This window comes from Ambystoma mexicanum, chromosome 14, assembly GCF_040938575.1.
Source record: "Ambystoma mexicanum isolate Mex_15411 chromosome 14, UKY_AmexF1_1, whole genome shotgun sequence".
NCBI classification, from domain to species: domain Eukaryota; kingdom Metazoa; phylum Chordata; class Amphibia; order Caudata; family Ambystomatidae; genus Ambystoma; species Ambystoma mexicanum.
In genome coordinates, this window is record NC_090940.1 from 10,793,826 (window position 1) to 10,810,377 (window position 16,552).

General features: G+C 56.4%; 1 protein-coding gene across 1 annotated transcript in view; it reads left to right on the forward strand.

Annotated features, from left to right (window-relative positions):
- Positions 1–2,711: 2,711 nt before the first annotated feature.
- The window catches only part of CLEC14A (C-type lectin domain containing 14A), a 52,854-nt gene continuing 39,013 nt past the window's right edge, over positions 2,712–16,552 (forward strand). Inside the window, exon 1 of the mRNA XM_069638408.1 lies at positions 2,712–4,073. Within this exon, the coding sequence (XP_069494509.1) occupies positions 2,786–4,073 (1,288 nt within the window). The 5' untranslated portion in view covers positions 2,712–2,785. The remainder of the gene's footprint in view (positions 4,074–16,552) is intronic.

Consider the following 16,552-nt stretch of genomic DNA (forward strand, 5'->3'; position numbering starts at 1 on the left):
GCCATTGTCGATGTGGGGTACTCTGTACATGATATGTTCTGCTGGTCAATGGCTGATCCTATGTTGGGTTTTATTTTGAGGTATCAGGGGATTGGTGTGGTTTAACGCACAGGGGAGTCCTTGAGTGCAATGTGCACATGTGCTGTGTACAGGACACTGAGGCTCACTTCATTTCACATGCATGTATTTTATGCATGTCCCTACTGACGCAAACACTTAGGCAACGCCCCCCCCCTAACTACGTTGACACCATGCACACACGTGCACCCAGATTGCATTCTCAGGCATGATGTGTCCCGACAATCCATGTTCAATTTCTAGTCAATGATCGTGTATATGCATGAGAGTACTATTTTGTTGATTGCACTTTTTTTAAATGATGCTCAAGGGGTTTCCCCAATGCAATGCACACTCACTGTGCTGTCCAGTGAGCGGTGTTTGATATGGCAATTTTCGATTGTCCAATGTGCATGCCAACAGGTATTCTGACTTTTGCTGCTTGCACCACTGGTGGCATGCATTTGTGCCACCATTTTCAGGGTGTGAGGTTTTGGTCAGTGATTCCATGTCAGGTGTGATTGTCTGGTGCCTATTTACATTTCTCACGTTGGCACTTCATGACTATTGTGTCATGTGTTGTGCATATGGTTGGATGTTTTGCCGTTGCATATCATGGTATGGTGTGTTAGGCGGGGGTCATGGGGGTTGGGAGGGTTTGTGTGGCATACCAGTACTTTCATGCCCTGTTTTGCAGGAGGGGGATATGCACCTTGCATGTGTTCCCTTTGGTCACATGGGATTGGTTGTGTTTATGTAGCTAGGGATACACACAATGTGGCACTTACGTGGACACATTCTCAGGGTGGTAAGGTTGTGACAGTTAACTGTCCCTTCTCATCGTCGATTGTGATCTGGTATGTGCAAAGGCCTCTGTGCACTCCGCAGGGGTTGGAGTTCAGGTGAAAAATGTGGCCACACGCTGGGTACGGGCTGCCTCGCCACATGCCCTTTCCCCTCCCATGCGCAGCAGCCGTGCGTGTGGTTGGGGATGTGGGGGCACCACCATGTCCACTAGTACGCCATGCTGTGTTGCAACGTTGTGCAGGACACATGCTGCCACTATGATCCTGCACACTACTGGGGGTGCATAAAGTAGCTGTCCACCAGAGCTGTCAAGAGAGCCGAAGCGTGACTTGAGGACTCCGAATGTGCGCTCCACTATGGCCCTGGTTGCAATATGGGCTGTGTTGTATCTTACCTGGGGTGGTGTGGTGGGGTTCCGGATTGGCGTCATCATGTGGTTGCTCAGAGGGTAGGCACTGTCCCCTGCGGAGGTGATAATGGTTGTGATTAGTTGGGTTTGTGTATTTGTCTGTGTGTGACTTGCATGCATGTGCACAGGCATGTGTACTCACCTAGGAGCCATGTGTCACCATGCTTCCCAGCTTCCAGGGCCCAGCTCAGGGCGGACATTCTGAATATGAAACTGTCATGCGTGAAGCCAGGGTAGTTTGCATGGACAGAGGTGATGATTCCCTTGGCATCGCATACCACCTGCACGTTGATGGAATGCCAGTGCTTGCGGTTTCTATAGATGTGCTCAGATGCCCTAGGTGGACGTAGGGCCACATGGGTGCAATCTATGGCACTGAGCACTTTGGGGAAGTGTGCCACCCCGTAAAAGTCCTGGACCATGGCCTGCCTTTCTGCGGGTGTTCTGGGCATGTATATGTGCCTGCGGACTGAGGGGCGTGCAGTGATGATTGCCAACACCTGGTGTAGGCAGCGTGGCTGCATGGGCTGTGAGATGCCCCAACTATGGCAGTAGTCCGCTGAAATGATCCAGTGGCCACAAAATGCAGGACATTGAGCACCTTTTCCAAGGGGCTCAATGCTTGGGAGCACAGGGTGGGTGATGTGAGGTCATCTTCCCACTCCCTGACCAGGTCTAGGATGATATGAGGTGGAAACCTATACCTGCCATAGACCTGGTCATCAGGCATCCCAAAAAGGCTGGTCCTGGGGAAAAAAATGCGGGGCCTGGCTATTCTCCTCCTCCTGCGGTGTCCCACGATCACTGTTGCGAGGAATGGGACATTCATCGTAGTTGTATATGCTTGTTTGTTGTTTGGGCGCCCTTTTATGCTGCGCTGGGGCGCTTCTGCCTGCTTTCGTGTGGTGGACGTAACTGTGCGTGTGCGTGTGTTTTGACGAGCGCGGGTTTTCCCTATTTGATTCCATGAATACGTGTTGTTCACTAGCGTGTGGGCGTTGCGTGTGTTTCCCAGCGGTACTTCCCACGTTACACCTACATTTTCACGCGTTGTTCCCCATTCCCCGTGTTCCGCCCCCTTTTTAGGTGTGTGTGCGAAAAAAGTTGTGCGATTTCCCCATTCCTGTCGCGCACGCGTTTGGAAAGTAGCAGTGATGTGTAAGGTAAGCGCAGATTTGGCGCACATACCGGAAAAAACACGCGCAGGGCCTTCCATGAATCACATGCGTGCGATTCGCACGCTTGGGCCAGCTTGCGCCACAAATTTTGGTGCACATTTATTCCATGAATTACCCCCAAAATGTTCTGTAATGTCACTGATGTGTCCCTATGTATGCAAATGAAGGAGGGGGTGTTACTGCCCAGGGTCCCTCCAGACGAAGGGCCGGCCCTGAGTGCTGCACTCACTCCACTGAGCACTTAGAAGCGAGGAAGCCCCGCCAGCCAGGCGCGCCATCAGGGCGGCGTCATTTCCTCCAGGGCTGGGCAGCGCCTTCAGGAAATCCCGAGGATATGGTGGGGCCTCCACAGCAGACCCCTGCCAGAGGGCAGTGCTCGGTCCGCACAATGGGGAGCTGGGGGCTTCTGTGCCTGCAGCTCCAGGCCGCCTCCTGGCTGATCAGCACTAGGGCCGCCCTGGGCCAGGCCCCAGCGCACACCCTCTGCTCGGAGCGAGGCCTCTGCTACACCCTACATCCTGCAGATACAAGCTACAGCAAGGCCGAAGAGGCCTGCGGGCCCCAGGGGGGGCTGACCTCCATGAAGGACGAAGCCGAGCGGCAGAGCGTCCTCGGGCTCCTGGACAGGGGGGCCACAGGGCTTGGAAAGTTCTGGATCGGGCTGCGCAAGCCCTCTTCGCACTGCGTTGTGAAGGACAGACCTCTGAGGGGGTTCCGATGGAGTAATGGGAGCGAGGCCTCCGACGTGGACCTGTGGGCTTCTGACCCCAAACCCACCTGCACCTCCACCTACTGCGTGGCGCTGCAGAGGTCCCCCAGCCTGGCAGAGGGGGGCTGGCATTGGAAGGAGTACTCCTGCAGCAAGCAGTACCCTTACATCTGCAAACACGAGCACCAGGGCGCCTGCTCGTCCACCGCAGTGGCCCGTGCCACTGTGGCCCTCCGCCACGGCCTGCACCAGGCGCTCAACTCGTCAACAACATTCAGCCCTCCTGGCACCGAAGCCACCGCCCTGTGCCACAGCGCTGAGCGCAACGTGACCGTGACCTGCCAGCAGCAGCAGGGAGGTACCCATCGCTGGGTGTCCACCAGCGGGGTGCACCCCATCTGCCCCTGCCCCACCGGCTACGAGCTAGGAAGCACGGGCGACTGCATCCATGTGGACACATGCAGAGGAGCGCCGTGTGGAGAGCGAGCTTGCCACAGCACTGCAGCCGGGGGCTTCACCTGCGATGACCACGAAGCGCCCACTGTGAGCAGCGGCCAAGCCTCACCCAATAATGGGTCAACGCCATCACCTGGTGATGCCGAGGGGGCGTCTCCAAGAGCCATCACCCGCCAAGCAACACCAGGCACCGGGCCCTGGCCGGGGAGCAGCCTGGCCACCGCCTCTGCCTTCAATGTGACCCTGGCTGCATCCGCGCCGGCCCCGGCCCACTTCTCCCTCGTGCTAGTGCCGGTCACCATCGCCGCTGTGGCCCTGGGCGTCCTCACGCTCTTCGTGGTCGCCGTCTTCAAACTCTGCTTCAGGACCAAGGCACGGGATGGGAAGAAGGGTTCCGCAACTCCGGCCACAGGGCACAGCGACCCGGAGGGCATGAATGGCCAGCCCGCAGAGAACGGTGAGTGGGCACACAGCCTCCAAGGGACACCCACTCGGAGGGCCGCCTGGCACCTCGCCCCCCTGCCCCCTGGCACATCAGAACCAGCAATGCCCTCCTGTTCCTTACTTCCTGTGGGCAGACACGAATCGAGTCCCGCAGCATGCGTGATAGAGGGGGTGTGGGGGGCAGGGCCACTACACGGAAGGGGCATTCCCCACCCCCCACCCTGCAGCACGCTGTCTGCTTACAAGCTTGTGCAATTATTTAAAACAGCACTCAATTGCCAAGTAATTCCCTTCCCTTTAATTTAGACCCGCCAGTTGCCTTCTGTGACCTAGGTGTAATGTTTTCTCCATGTATCGAGTGCCAGACAATGACACACACAGGCGATATCATCACAGATGTGTACATTATCCAAGAAGAGAGAGATGCACGACGGCTCGAGCGTGAGGCGCTCAGCCAATCCTAGCGATTAGGCTCCCGTCACATTGCATTCTGGTACTTGCAGTCCGGAGTTTATAGTTGGGTATTGAGAGGCTGAACTTGCTAAACATGTGCAGCCTTACAGGGAGGGTGCTGGAGGTGTGGATATGCCCTTTGTAAACACCTGTAAATATGCACCCCTTTCTGGAGGTTAGGCCCCCAGCCTACCAAGGAGATATTCGGGAAGGGCTGGGTGCTGGGCTGTGTGCTGGGCCAGAGAGCCCTTTACGGCCGATTGTGAAAGCCATGCAGACTTCCTATTCACCCAGAGCACCCCAAGATAAGCACCCCGCCCCCACGCCCATCGCGGATTCACAGAAGCGTTTCTATAATGGCACAACCCCATTGGAAAACGTTCTGTGAATCAAGCCCCGCCCACCTGGTGCCTTCCTGCTTGCCGCTGTTTCCCTACTTAAGGAGCCCTCCAGACTCTTTTCCTTTGCAGATGGCGAGCAGGTGCAAGTGGATCTAGGTCACCTGGCCTAAGCCCGGCCACCTGGTGCCTTCCAGGTTGCTGCTCTTTTGGCCTAAGCCCCTCCCACCTGGTGCCTTCCTGCTTGCCACTCTTTTGGCCTTAGCCTCGCTCACCTGGTGCCTTCCTGGTTGCTGCTCTTTTGGCCTAAGCCCCTCCCACCTGGTGCCTTCCTGGTTTCTGCTCTTTTTCCCTACTCAAACAGCCCTCCAGACTCCTTTTCTTTGCAGCCTTTGCAGCTGGGGAGCAGGTGCAAGTGGATCTAGGTCACCTGGCCTAAGCCCCGCCCACCTGGTGCCTTCTTGGTTCCCGCTCTTTTTCCCTACTTGAGGAGCCCTCCAGCCTCTTTTCCTTTACAGATGGGGAGCAGGTGCAAGTGGATCTAGGTCACCTGGCCTAAGCCCCGCCCAACTTCTTAGCCCTTCCTCTTCCTTCCTGCTCTTAAGTCTTAGATCAAAGGCGTCTCGCCCAGGCGTCCGAACCGAAGGGCTGACGAAGAAAAGGGCAATTCCTGTTTGGACCTCCCTTTTCCTATCTCCTCCCCTCCTCCCCTTACTCTCTTCTATGCACTTACTCTATCAGAATTGTCCCCGGACCTAGTATGATAGCAACCTCGTCTGTCTCCTACCCGCTCCCCTTACTTGTTTTTTTTCCTCCCCCACCCTCCAGCACTATCTGAAATGTCGTCAAGCCTAGTACGATAGTCGCTTGTTTTGTTCCTCTCCTCCCTTTCTGCACCCCTTTCCCTCACCTTTTGTTTTTTTCCGGCTCTACCAGAAATGTCGTCAGGCCTAGTACGGTAGTCGCCTGTCTGTTTCCATTTCCTTCCCACTCTCCCCCTCCCTTCCTTATCTATGTCTTAGCTCTTGCACCATCTGAAATGTCACCAGGCTGAGTGCGATAGTTAATTTCACATTCTTACTGTTCACGGCCTGTAAGAATGTCATTGTATTTTCCCTTGTTCCCTCCCTTGCCTTGAAGCGCTTTGAAACACATTGTGTATAGGCGCTATATAAATAAACTATCATATCATAGCATACAGGCTGTAACGGGGTGCTCCACAGAGATCAAAAATGCTATGGACCACTTTACAGCGCACCCGCAGGAGGAGTCCGTTAGCTCACCCATTCTGCATGGTGCTGCCACCTGTGAGCCACGGTTGACTAAAAAAAAGAAAAGTGAAATAAACTATGTCTTGCCTGTGGCATGGGCACTGACTGGGCGAGGAGCCTTGCCTGTGGCATGGGCACTGACTGGGCGAGGAGCCTTGCCTGTGGGCGAGGAGCCTTGCCTGTGGCATGGGCACTGACTGTGCGAGGAGCCTTGCCTGTGGCGTGGGCACTGACTGGGTGAGGAGTCTTGCCTGTGGCGTGGGCACTGACTGGGCGAGGAGCCTTGCCTGTGGCGTGGACACTGACTGTGCGAGGAGCCTTGCCTGTGGCGTGGGCACTGACTGGGTGAGGAGTCTTGCCTGTGGCGTGGGCACTGACTGGGCGAGGAGCCTTGCCTGTGGCGTGGGCACTGACTGGGCGAGGAGCCTTGCCTGTGGCATGGGCACTGACTGTGCGAGGAGCCTTGCCTGTGGCGTGGGCACTGACTGGGCGAGGAGCCTTACCTGGGCATTGAATGGGTAGGGAGTCTTGCCTGTGGCACAGGCATTGACTTGGTGATGAGTCTTGCCGGTGGCATGGGCATTGACTGGGTGAGGAGCCTTGCCGGTGGCATGGGCATTGACTTGGTGATGAGTCTTGCCTGTGGCATGGGCATTGAATGGGTAGGGAGCCTTGCCTGTGACATGGGCATTGAATGGGTAGGGAGTCTTGCCTTTGGTAGGGAGTCTTGCCTGTGACATGGGCACTGACTGGGCGAGGAGCCTTGCCTGTGGCGTGGGCACTGACTGGGCGAGGAGCCTTGCCTGTGGCATGGGCACTGACTGTGTGAGGAGCCTTGCCTGTGGCGTGGGCACTGACTGGGCGAGGAGCCTTACCTGGGCATTGAATGGGTAGGGAGTCTTGCCTGTGGCATGGGCATTTACTGGGTAGGGAGTCTTGCCTGGCGCATGGGCATTGAATGGGTAGGGAGTCTTGCCTGTGGCATGGGCATTGAATTGGCGAGGAGCCTTGCCTGTGGCGTGGGCACTGACTGGGCGAGGAGCCTTGCCTTTGACATGGGCACTGACTGGGCGAGGAGCCTTGCCTGTGGCATGGGCACTGACTGGGCGAGGAGCCTTGCCTTTGACGTGGGCACTGACTGGGCGAGGAGCCTTGCCTGTGGCATGGGCACTGACTGGGCGAGGTGCCTTGCCTGTGGCGTGGGCACTGACTGGGCGAGGAGCCTTGCCGGTGGCATGGGCACTGACTGGGCGAGGAGCCTTGCCGGTGGCATGGGCACTGACTGGGTAGGGAGCCTTGCCTGTGGCATGGGCACTGACTGGGCGAGGAGCCTTGCCTGTGGCATGGGCACTGACTGGGTGAGGAGCCTTGCCGGTGGCGTGGGCACTGACTGGGCGAGGAGCCTTGCCGGTGGCATGGGCACTGACTGGGTGAGGAGCCTTGCCGGTGGCATGGGCACTGACTGGGTGAGGAGTCTTGCCTGTGGCGTGGGCACTGAATTGGTGATGAGTCTTGCCTGTGGCATGGGCACTGACTGGGTGAGGAGCCTTGCCTGTGGCGTGGGCACTGACTGGGTGAGGAGCCTTGCCATTGGCGTGGGCACTGACTGGGTGAGGAGCCTTGCCGGTGGCATGGGCACTGACTGGGTGAGGAGCCTTGCCTGTGGCGTGGGCACTGAATTGGTGATGAGTCTTGCCTGTGGCATGGGCACTGACTGGGTGAGGAGCCTTGCCTGTGGCGTGGGCACTGACTGGGTGAGGAGCCTTGCCTGTGGCATGGGCACTGACTGGGCGAGGAGCCTTGCCGGTGGCATGGGCACTGACTGGGCGAGGAGCCTTGCCTGTGGCGTGGTCACTGACTGGGCGAGGAGCCTTGCCTTTGACGTGGGCACTGACTGGGCGAGGAGCCTTGCCTGTGGCATGGGCACTGACTGGGCGAGGAGCCTTGCCTGTGGCGTGGGCACTGACTGGGCGAGGAGCCTTGCCTTTGACATGGGCACTGACTGGGCGAGGAGCCTTGCCTTTGACGTGGGCACTGACTGGGCGAGGAGCCTTGCCTGTGGCATGGGCACTGACTGGGCGAGGAGCCTTGCCTGTGGCGTGGGCACTGACTGGGCGAGGAGCCTTGCCTTTGACATGGGCACTGACTGGGCGAGGAGCCTTGCCTGTGGCGTGGGCACTGACTGGGCGAGGAGCCTTGCCTGTGGAATGGGCACTGACTGGGCGAGGAGCCTTGCTGGTGGCATGGGCACTGACTGGGCGAGGAGCCTTGCCTTTGACATGGGCACTGACTGGGTAGGGAGCCTTGCCTGTGGCATGGGCACTGACTGGGCGAGGAGCCTTGCCGGTGGCATGGGCACTGACTGGGCGAGGAGCCTTGCCGGTGGCATGGGCACTGACTGGGCGAGGAGCCTTGCCTGTGGCGTGGGCACTGACTGGGCGAGGAGCCTTGCCTGTGGGCGAGGAGCCTTGCCTGTGGCGTGGGCACTGACTGGGCGAGGAGCCTTGCCTGTGGCGTGGGCACTGACTGGGCGAGGAGCCTTGCCTGTGGCATGGGCACTGACTGTGCGAGGAGCCTTGCCTGTGGCATGGGCACTGACTGGGCGAGGAGCCTTGTCTGTGGCGTGGGCACTGACTGGGCGAGGAGCCTTGCCTGTGGCATGGGCACTGACTGGGCGAGGAGCCTTGCCTGTGGCGTGGGCACTGACTGGGCGAGGAGTCTTGCCTGTGGCAGGGGCAGTGACTGGGTTGGGAGTCTTCCTGTGGCGCTGTGGTGGGTACCCCATGCACGTGGGAGTTTGCCTAGATCTGAGGCTGACCCTCTGCTACCCATTGCTTTAATTATTGCCCTCTCTCTCTCACTGCCCAGGTTATAGGTCGCCAGCTGCTTCTCCCAAGGACTTGGTAGGACTTTCCTCGGGCACCAGCCTGCTGGCACTCTGGGTACCCCACTACCCTCCCCAATCAAGAGGGCATGAGCCATCGCATGGTTACCCATCTTTATCAGTTTCATAAGGATGGCGCTTTGCCAGCTCATCCCAGATACAGACTTGGGCTCTTCACACAGCCCTCTGCAGCAGGGACATCAACCCATTGGGGTTCTTCACACATTATATTCTAATGATCTATGCTGTGGGTTTAACAGTAAAGAATGGGTGAAAACAACGAGGACTGGTGCAGGAAAAAGGCAACTGTGGAAAGGAGCGAGACGTAAAACCAAAAAGGGTTGGATGCAAGGTATGGAATTACTCATAACCACTGGCGTTGCTCTGTTAGGCATTCATAGCATGGGTTCAGCGCATCTTTGCACTTCCCGAAGATGCCCGGCCATATGCAAATACATCCTGATCCTTCCGCCAATGGGAGCCCTCCACCCGAACCTCTAGTCCATGGCCCTCTAGTCCATGGCCCCTGTGCAGCCCCAGCCATGCTTGGGCCTTGTGGCCATGAAGGTGGTGCCGCAGCACCCATTGAAGGCATGGGCAAGACGCGGGATGGCATGGCAGGCTTCCCAGAGCAACGCCGCTGCTTATGAGGGCTACAGCAAAGCCTGACCCCACCCCCCGCCCCCCCACAGCCGACCGGGCGGAAGCCCCGGTGTTGGCACCTTACTTTCTGCTCAACAAGGCGCATGCGTGTATTCCTGTTCAGAGGGCACGACTGCCAGGCTGGGCCGTGCTTCTTGCACTGGTGGTCACTGGTCACAGAGCATATGGGCAAAGAAATAATGGTACTGAATGCTGCCCAGAACAATGCCAGTGCTTATTATTAACTCAAACCCTTTCTTTCATCACTTTTTAGTTTCGGGAAAATTAGTAAGGTGGCAACCTGGATATGGGATCTCTGTGCGGGGTTCCACCCCACTGGGAAATTGAAACGTGTACATCACTGGGCAGAGCCTCGTGCAACAGTTGAAGCGATCGGGGTGAGAAGGCAAAAGAGCACAGCACAGGGAAGAGCGGGTCAGAGTGTAGAGCACATGGACGAGGAGGAGGGTCAGAGTGCACCGCACAAGGGACAGGAGGGTCATACTGCAAAGCACAGGAACGAGGAGGGCCAGAGGGCGGGCACAGGGAAGAAGAGTGCCAGAGAGCAGGGCAAGACGAAGAAGAGGGTCAGAGTGCAGGGCGAAGGAAAGAAGAGCACCAGAGAGCAGGGCAAGGAGAAGAAGAGGGTCAGAGTACAGGGCAACGGGAAGAAGAGTGTCAGAGAGCAAGGCAAGGAGAAAAAGAGGGTCAGAGTGCAGGGCCAAGGGAAAAAGAGTGTCGGAGAGCAGGGCAAGGAGAAGAAGAGGGTCAGGGTGCAGGGCGAAGGAAAGAAGAGCGTCAGAAAGCAGGGCGAGGAGAAAAAGAGGGTCAGAGTGCAGAGCGAAGGGAAGAAGAGTGCCAGAGAGCAGGCAAGGAGAAGGCAGGGCAAGGAGAAGAAGACAGTCAGGATGCAGGGCAAAGGGAAGACGAGTGTCAGAGAGCAGGGCAAGGATAAGAAGAGGATCAGGGTCCAGGGCAATAGAAAGAAGAGTGCCAGAGAGCAGGGCAAGGAGAAGAAGAGGGTCAGAGTGCAGGGCAATGGGAAGAAGAGTTTCGGAGAGCAGGGCAAGGAGAAGAAGAGGGTCAGAGTGCAGGGCAAAGGGAAGAAGAGTGTGAGAGAGCAGGGCAAGGAGAAAAAGAGGGTCAGAGTGCAGAGTGCAGGGAAGAAGAGTGCCAGAGAGCAGGCAAGGAGAAGGCAGGGCAAGGAGAAGAAGACAGTCAGGATGCAGGGCAAAGGGAAGAAGAGTGTCAGAGAGCAGGGCAAGGATAAGAAGAGGATCAGGGTCCAGGGCAATAGAAAGAAGAGTGCCAGAGTGCAGGGCCAAGGGAAGAAGAATGTCGGAGAGCAGGGCAAGGAGAAGAAGAGGGTCAGGGTGCAGGGCGAAGGAAAGAAGAGTGTCAGAAAGCAGGGCGAGGAGAAAAAGAGGGTCAGAGTGCAGAGCGAAGGGAAGAAGAGTGCCAGAGAGCAGGGCAAGGAGAAGAAGAGGGTCAGAGTGCAGGGCAAAGGGAAGAAGAGTGTCAGAGAGCAGGGCAAGGAGAAAAAGAGGGTCAGAGTGCAGAGCGAAGGGAAGAAGAGTGCCAGAGAGCAGGCAAGGAGAAGGCAGGGCAAGGAGAAGAAGACAGTCAGGATGCTGGGCAAAGGGAAGAAGAGTGTCAGAGAGCAGGGCAAGGATAAGAAGAGGATCAGGGTCCAGGGCAATAGAAAGAAGAGTGCCAGAGAGCGGGGCAAGGAGAAGAAGAGGGTCAGGGTCCAGGGCAATAGAAAGAAGAGTGCCAGAGTGCAGGGCCAAGGGAAGAAGAGTGTCGGAGAGCAGGGCAAGGAGAAGAAGAGGGTCAGGGTGCAGGGCGAAGGAAAGAAGAGTGTCAGAAAGCAGGGCGAGGAGAAAAAGAGGGTCAGAGTGCAGAGCGAAGGGAAGAAGAGTGCCAGAGAGCAGGGCAAGGAGAAGAAGAGGGTCAGAGTGCAGGGCAAAGGGAAGAAGAGTGTCAGAGAGCAGGGCAAGGAGAAAAAGAGGGTCAGAGTGCAGAGCGAAGGGAAGAAGAGTGCCAGAGAGCAGGCAAGGAGAAGGCAGGGCAAGGAGAAGAAGACAGTCAGGATGCTGGGCAAAGGGAAGAAGAGTGTCAGAGAGCAGGGCAAGGATAAGAAGAGGATCAGGGTCCAGGGCAATAGAAAGAAGAGTGCCAGAGAGCGGGGCAAGGAGAAGAAGAGGGTCAGAGTGCAGGGCAATGGGAAGAAGAGTGTCGGAGAGCAGGGCGAGGAGAAGAAGAGGGTCAGAGTGCAGGGCAACAGGAAGAAGAGTGTCAGAGAGCAAGGCAAGGAGTAAAAGAGGGTCAGAGTGCAGGGCCAAGGGAAGAAGAGTGTCGGAGAGCAGGGCAAGGAGAAGAAGAGGGTCAGGGTGCAGGGCGAAGGAAAGAAGAGTGTCAGAAAGCAGGGCGAGGAGAAAAAGAGGGTCAGAGTGCAGAGCGAAGGGAAGAAGAGTGCCAGAGAGCAGGGCAAGGAGAAGAAGAGGGTCAGAGTGCAGGGCAAAGGGAAGAAGAGTGTCAGAGAGCAGGGCGAGGAGAAAAAGAGGGTCAGAGTGCAGAGCGAAGGGAAGAAGAGTGCCAGAGAGCAGGGCAAGGAGAAGAAGACAGTCAGGATGCAGGGCAAAGGGGAGAAGAGTGTCAGAGAGCAGGGCAAGGATAAGAAGAGGATCAGGGTCCAGGGCAATAGAAAGAAGAGTGCCAGAGAGCAGGGCAAGGAGAAGAAGAGGGTCAGAGTGCAGGGCAATGGGAAGAAGAGTGCCAGAGAGCAGGCCAAGGAGAAGAAGAGGGTCAGGGTGCAGGGCAAAGGGAAGAAGAGTGACAGAGAGCAGGCCAAGGAGAAGAAGTGGGTAAGAGTGCAGGGCAAGGAGAAGAAGAGGGTCAGGGTGCAGGGCAAAGGGAAGAAGAGTGTCAGAGAGCAGGGCAAGACGAAGAAGAGGGTCAGGGTGCATGGCAAATGGAAGAAGAGTGTCAGAGAGCAGGCCAAGGAGAAGAAGAGGGTCAGGGTGCAGGGCAAAGGGAAGAAGAGTGCCAGAGAGCAGGACAAGGAGAAGAAGAGAGTCAGGGTGCAGGGCAAAGGGAAGAAGAGTGCCAGAGAGCAGGACAAGGAGAAGAAGAGGGTCAGAGTGCAGGGCAACGGGAAGAAGAGTGTCAGAGAGCAGGGCAAGGAGAAGAAGAGGGTCAGAGTGCAGGGCGAAGGGAAGAAGAGTGCCACAGAGCAGGGCAAGGAGAAGAAGAGGGTCAGAGTGCAGGGCAACGGGAAGAAGAGTGTCAGAGAGCAGGGCAAGGAGAAGAAGAGGGTTAGAGTGCAGGGCGAAGGGAAGAAGAGTGCCACAGAGCAGGGCAAGGAGAAGAAGAGGGTCAGAGTGCAGGGCAACGGGAAGAAGAGTGTCAGAGAGCAGGGTAAGGAGAAGAAGAGTGTCAGAGAGCAGGGCAAGGAGAAGAAGAGGGTCAGAGTGCAGGGCAACGGGAAGAAGAGTGTCAGAGAGCAGGGCAAGGAGAAGAAGAGGGTTAGAGTGCAGGGCGAAGGGAAGAAGAGTGCCAGAGAGCAGGGCAAGGAGAAGAGGGTTAGAGTGCAGGGCGAAGGGAAGAAGAGTGGCAGAGAGCAGGCAAGGAGAAGGCAGGGCAAGGAGAAGAAGACAGTCAGGATGCAGGGCAAAGGGAAGAAGAGTGTCAGAGAGCAAGGCAAGGATAAGAAGAGGATCAGGGTCCAGGGCAATAGAAAGAAGAGTGCCAGAGAGCAGGGCAAGGAGAAGAAGAGGGTCAGGGTCCAGGGCAAAGGGAAGAAGAGTGTCAGAGAGCAGGCCAAGGATAAGAAGAGGATCAGGGTGCAGGGCAATGGGAAGAAGAGTGCCAGAGAGCAGGCCAAGGAGAAGAAGAGGGTCAGGGTGCAGGGCAAAGGGAAGAAGAGTGTCAGAGAGCAAGGCAAGGAGAAAAAGAGGGTCAGAGTGCAGAGCGAAGGGAAGAAGAGTGCCAGAGAGCAGGCAAGGAGAAGAAGAGGGTCAGAGTGCAGGGCCAAGGGAAGAAGAGTGTCAGAGAGCAGGGCAATGTGAAGAAGAGGGTCAGAGTGCAGGGCGAAGGAAAGAAGAGCACCAGAGAGCAGGGCAAGGAGAAGAAGAGGGTCAGAGTACAGGGCAACGGGAAGAAGAGTGTCAGAGAGCAGGGCAAGGAGAAGAAGAGGGTCAGAGTGCAGGGCGAAGGGAAGAAGAGTGTCAGAGAGCAGTGCAAGAAGAAGAGGGTCAGGGTCAAGGGCAAAGGGAAGAAGAGTGTCAGAGAGCAGGCCAAGGAGAAGAAGAGGGTCAGGGTGCAGGGCAAAGGGAAGAAGAGTGCCAGAGAGCAGGACAAGGAGAAGAAGAGGGTCAGAGTGCAGGGCAACGGGAAGAAGAGTGTCAGAGAGCAGGGCAAGGAGAAGAAGAGGGTCAGAGTGCAGGGCGAAGGGAAGAAGAGTGTCACAGAGCAGGGCAAGGAGAAGAGGAGGGTTAGAGTGCAGGGCGAAGGGAAGAAGAGTGCCAGAGAGCAGGGCAAGGAGAAGAGGGTTAGAGTGCAGGGCGAAGGGAAGAAGAGTGGCAGAGAGCAGGCAAGGAGAAGGCAGGGCAAGGAGAAGAAGACAGTCAGGATGCAGGGCAAAGAGAAGAAGAGTGTCAGAGAGCAGCGCAAGGATAAGAAGAGGATCAGGGTCCAGGGCAATAGAAAGAAGAGTGCCAGAGAGCAGGGCAAGGAGAAGAAGAGGGTCAGGGTGCAGGGCAAAGGGAAGAAGAGTGTCAGAGAGCAGGCCAAGGATAAGAAGAGGATCAGGGTGCAGGGCAATGGGAAGAAGAGTGCCAGAGAGCAGGCCAAGGAGAAGAAGAGGGTCAGGGTACAGGGCAATGGAAAGAAGAGTATCAGAGAGCAGGGTAAGGAGAAGAAGAGGGTCAGAGTGCAGGGTGAAGGGAAGAAGAGTGTCAGAGAGCAGGGCAAGGATAAGAAGAGGATCAGGGTGCAGGGCAATGGAAAGAAGAGTGTCAGAGAGCAGGGCAAGGAGAAGAAGAGGGTCAGAGTGCAGGGCGAAGGGAAGAAGAGTGTCAGAGAGCAGGGCAAGGAGAAGAACAGGGTCAGAGTGCAGGGCGAAGGGAAGAAGAGTGTCAGACAGCAGGGCAAGGAGAAGAAGAGGGTGGTCTGTAGATTTGCAAACCCAACCTCCCACAGAAGGGCACCTCTTAAAGACCCCCGAAAATGCCCCTTATTTGATCTCAGACGTCACCACAAAGCGACATCAATGGATTATCCGCCATCCCCATCACCCGCCAGACCCAACCTCATAGTGGGCATTTGCCATTCAGACCTCATGGGCAAGGGACCAATGGGTAAAGGCTCACTGCTGAAGGACCGAACAGATAAGGAACATCTTCCTATCTCTAGTGGCTCAGCACCTACCCCAACTTCCAATCCCAAGAGCACAGGCTGCACATGGCCTATGGGTGACTCTCTGCTGCTGCTGCTTATGGCCTGGGGATGTATGGTATGGCCGGACATCTCACCTTGTTATGTGCAGTACAAGAGAGTCCCACATGATGATATCAACAGTCTGGGAAGCCACCTTTCAACTTATCAACCACCTGCCACCCAAAGGCCTTCCACCCTGTGGAGTTCCCTTCAGCTCATCAACCACCTGCCACCCAAAGGCATTCCTCCCTGTAGAGCACCCTTCAACTCTTCAACCACCTGTCACCCCTCCAGCACTCTATAGGAAGATAGTGTGTGCTGGGTCAGTAAATGTAAAGAGACTAGTAAAGTCAATTTAACTTTACATGCTCTGGGAGACAGTAGTCAGTCCCAGGGAAGGTATTTGAACCTTGGGGGGTCTGAAAGACACCCCTGTGCCACTGCACTGAAGGTGCTGTGTGGCACACAGAAAAAGGTGATCTATTGGAGTTGTTTTAACACTCCATAACCAAAGAACACAAAAGTAAAACACATTGAAAATGAAAAGTTCAAAGCAAAAGAGCTGAAGGGCTCTAAGGTAGAGGGAATTAAGCACTTGTGTGAGAAATCTCCCTAACATAGCACCATTCAGCTCATCAGCCACCTGCAACCCAAAGGCCTTCCACCCTGTAGAGCACCCTTCAGCTCATCAACCACCTGCAACCCAAAGGCCTTCCATCCTGTAGAGCGCCCTTCAGCTCATTAACCACCTGCCACCCAAAGGCCTTGCATCCTGTAGAGCACCCTTCAGCTCATCAACCACCTGCAACCCAAAGGCCTTCCATCCTGTAGAGCGCCCTTCAGCTCATTAACCAACTGCCACCCAAAGGCCTTGCATCCTGTAGAGCGCCCTTCAGCTCATTAACCAACTGCCACCCAAAGGCCTTGCATCCTGTAGAGCGCCCTTCAGGTCATCAACCACCTGCCACCCAAAGGCCTTCCACCCTTTAGAGCGCCCTTCAACTCATCAAACACCTGCCACCCAAAGGCCTTCCACCCCGCAGAGCGCCCCTCAACTCATCAACCACCTGCCACCCAAAGATCTCTCACCCTGTATAGTGCCCTTCAACTCATCAACCACCGGCCACCCAGGCCTTCCACCCTGAAGAGCACCTTTCAACTAATCAACCACCCGCCACCAAAAGGCCTTCCACCCTAAAGAGCACCCTTCAGCTCATTAACCACCTGTAACCCAAAGGCCTTCCATCCTGTAGAGCGCCCTTCAGCTCATTATCCACCTGCAACCTAAAGGCCTTCCATCCTGCAGAGCACCCTTCAACTCATCAACCACCTGCCACCTGAACAGGAATGAAAAACCAGAGGTTGGCTCTATAGAAATCCCCTGTGCCCAAGAATTGGAGGAGTCCAGAAATGTCACAAACACCCTTACTGTTCATGGCCTGTAAGAATGTCATTGTTTTTTCCC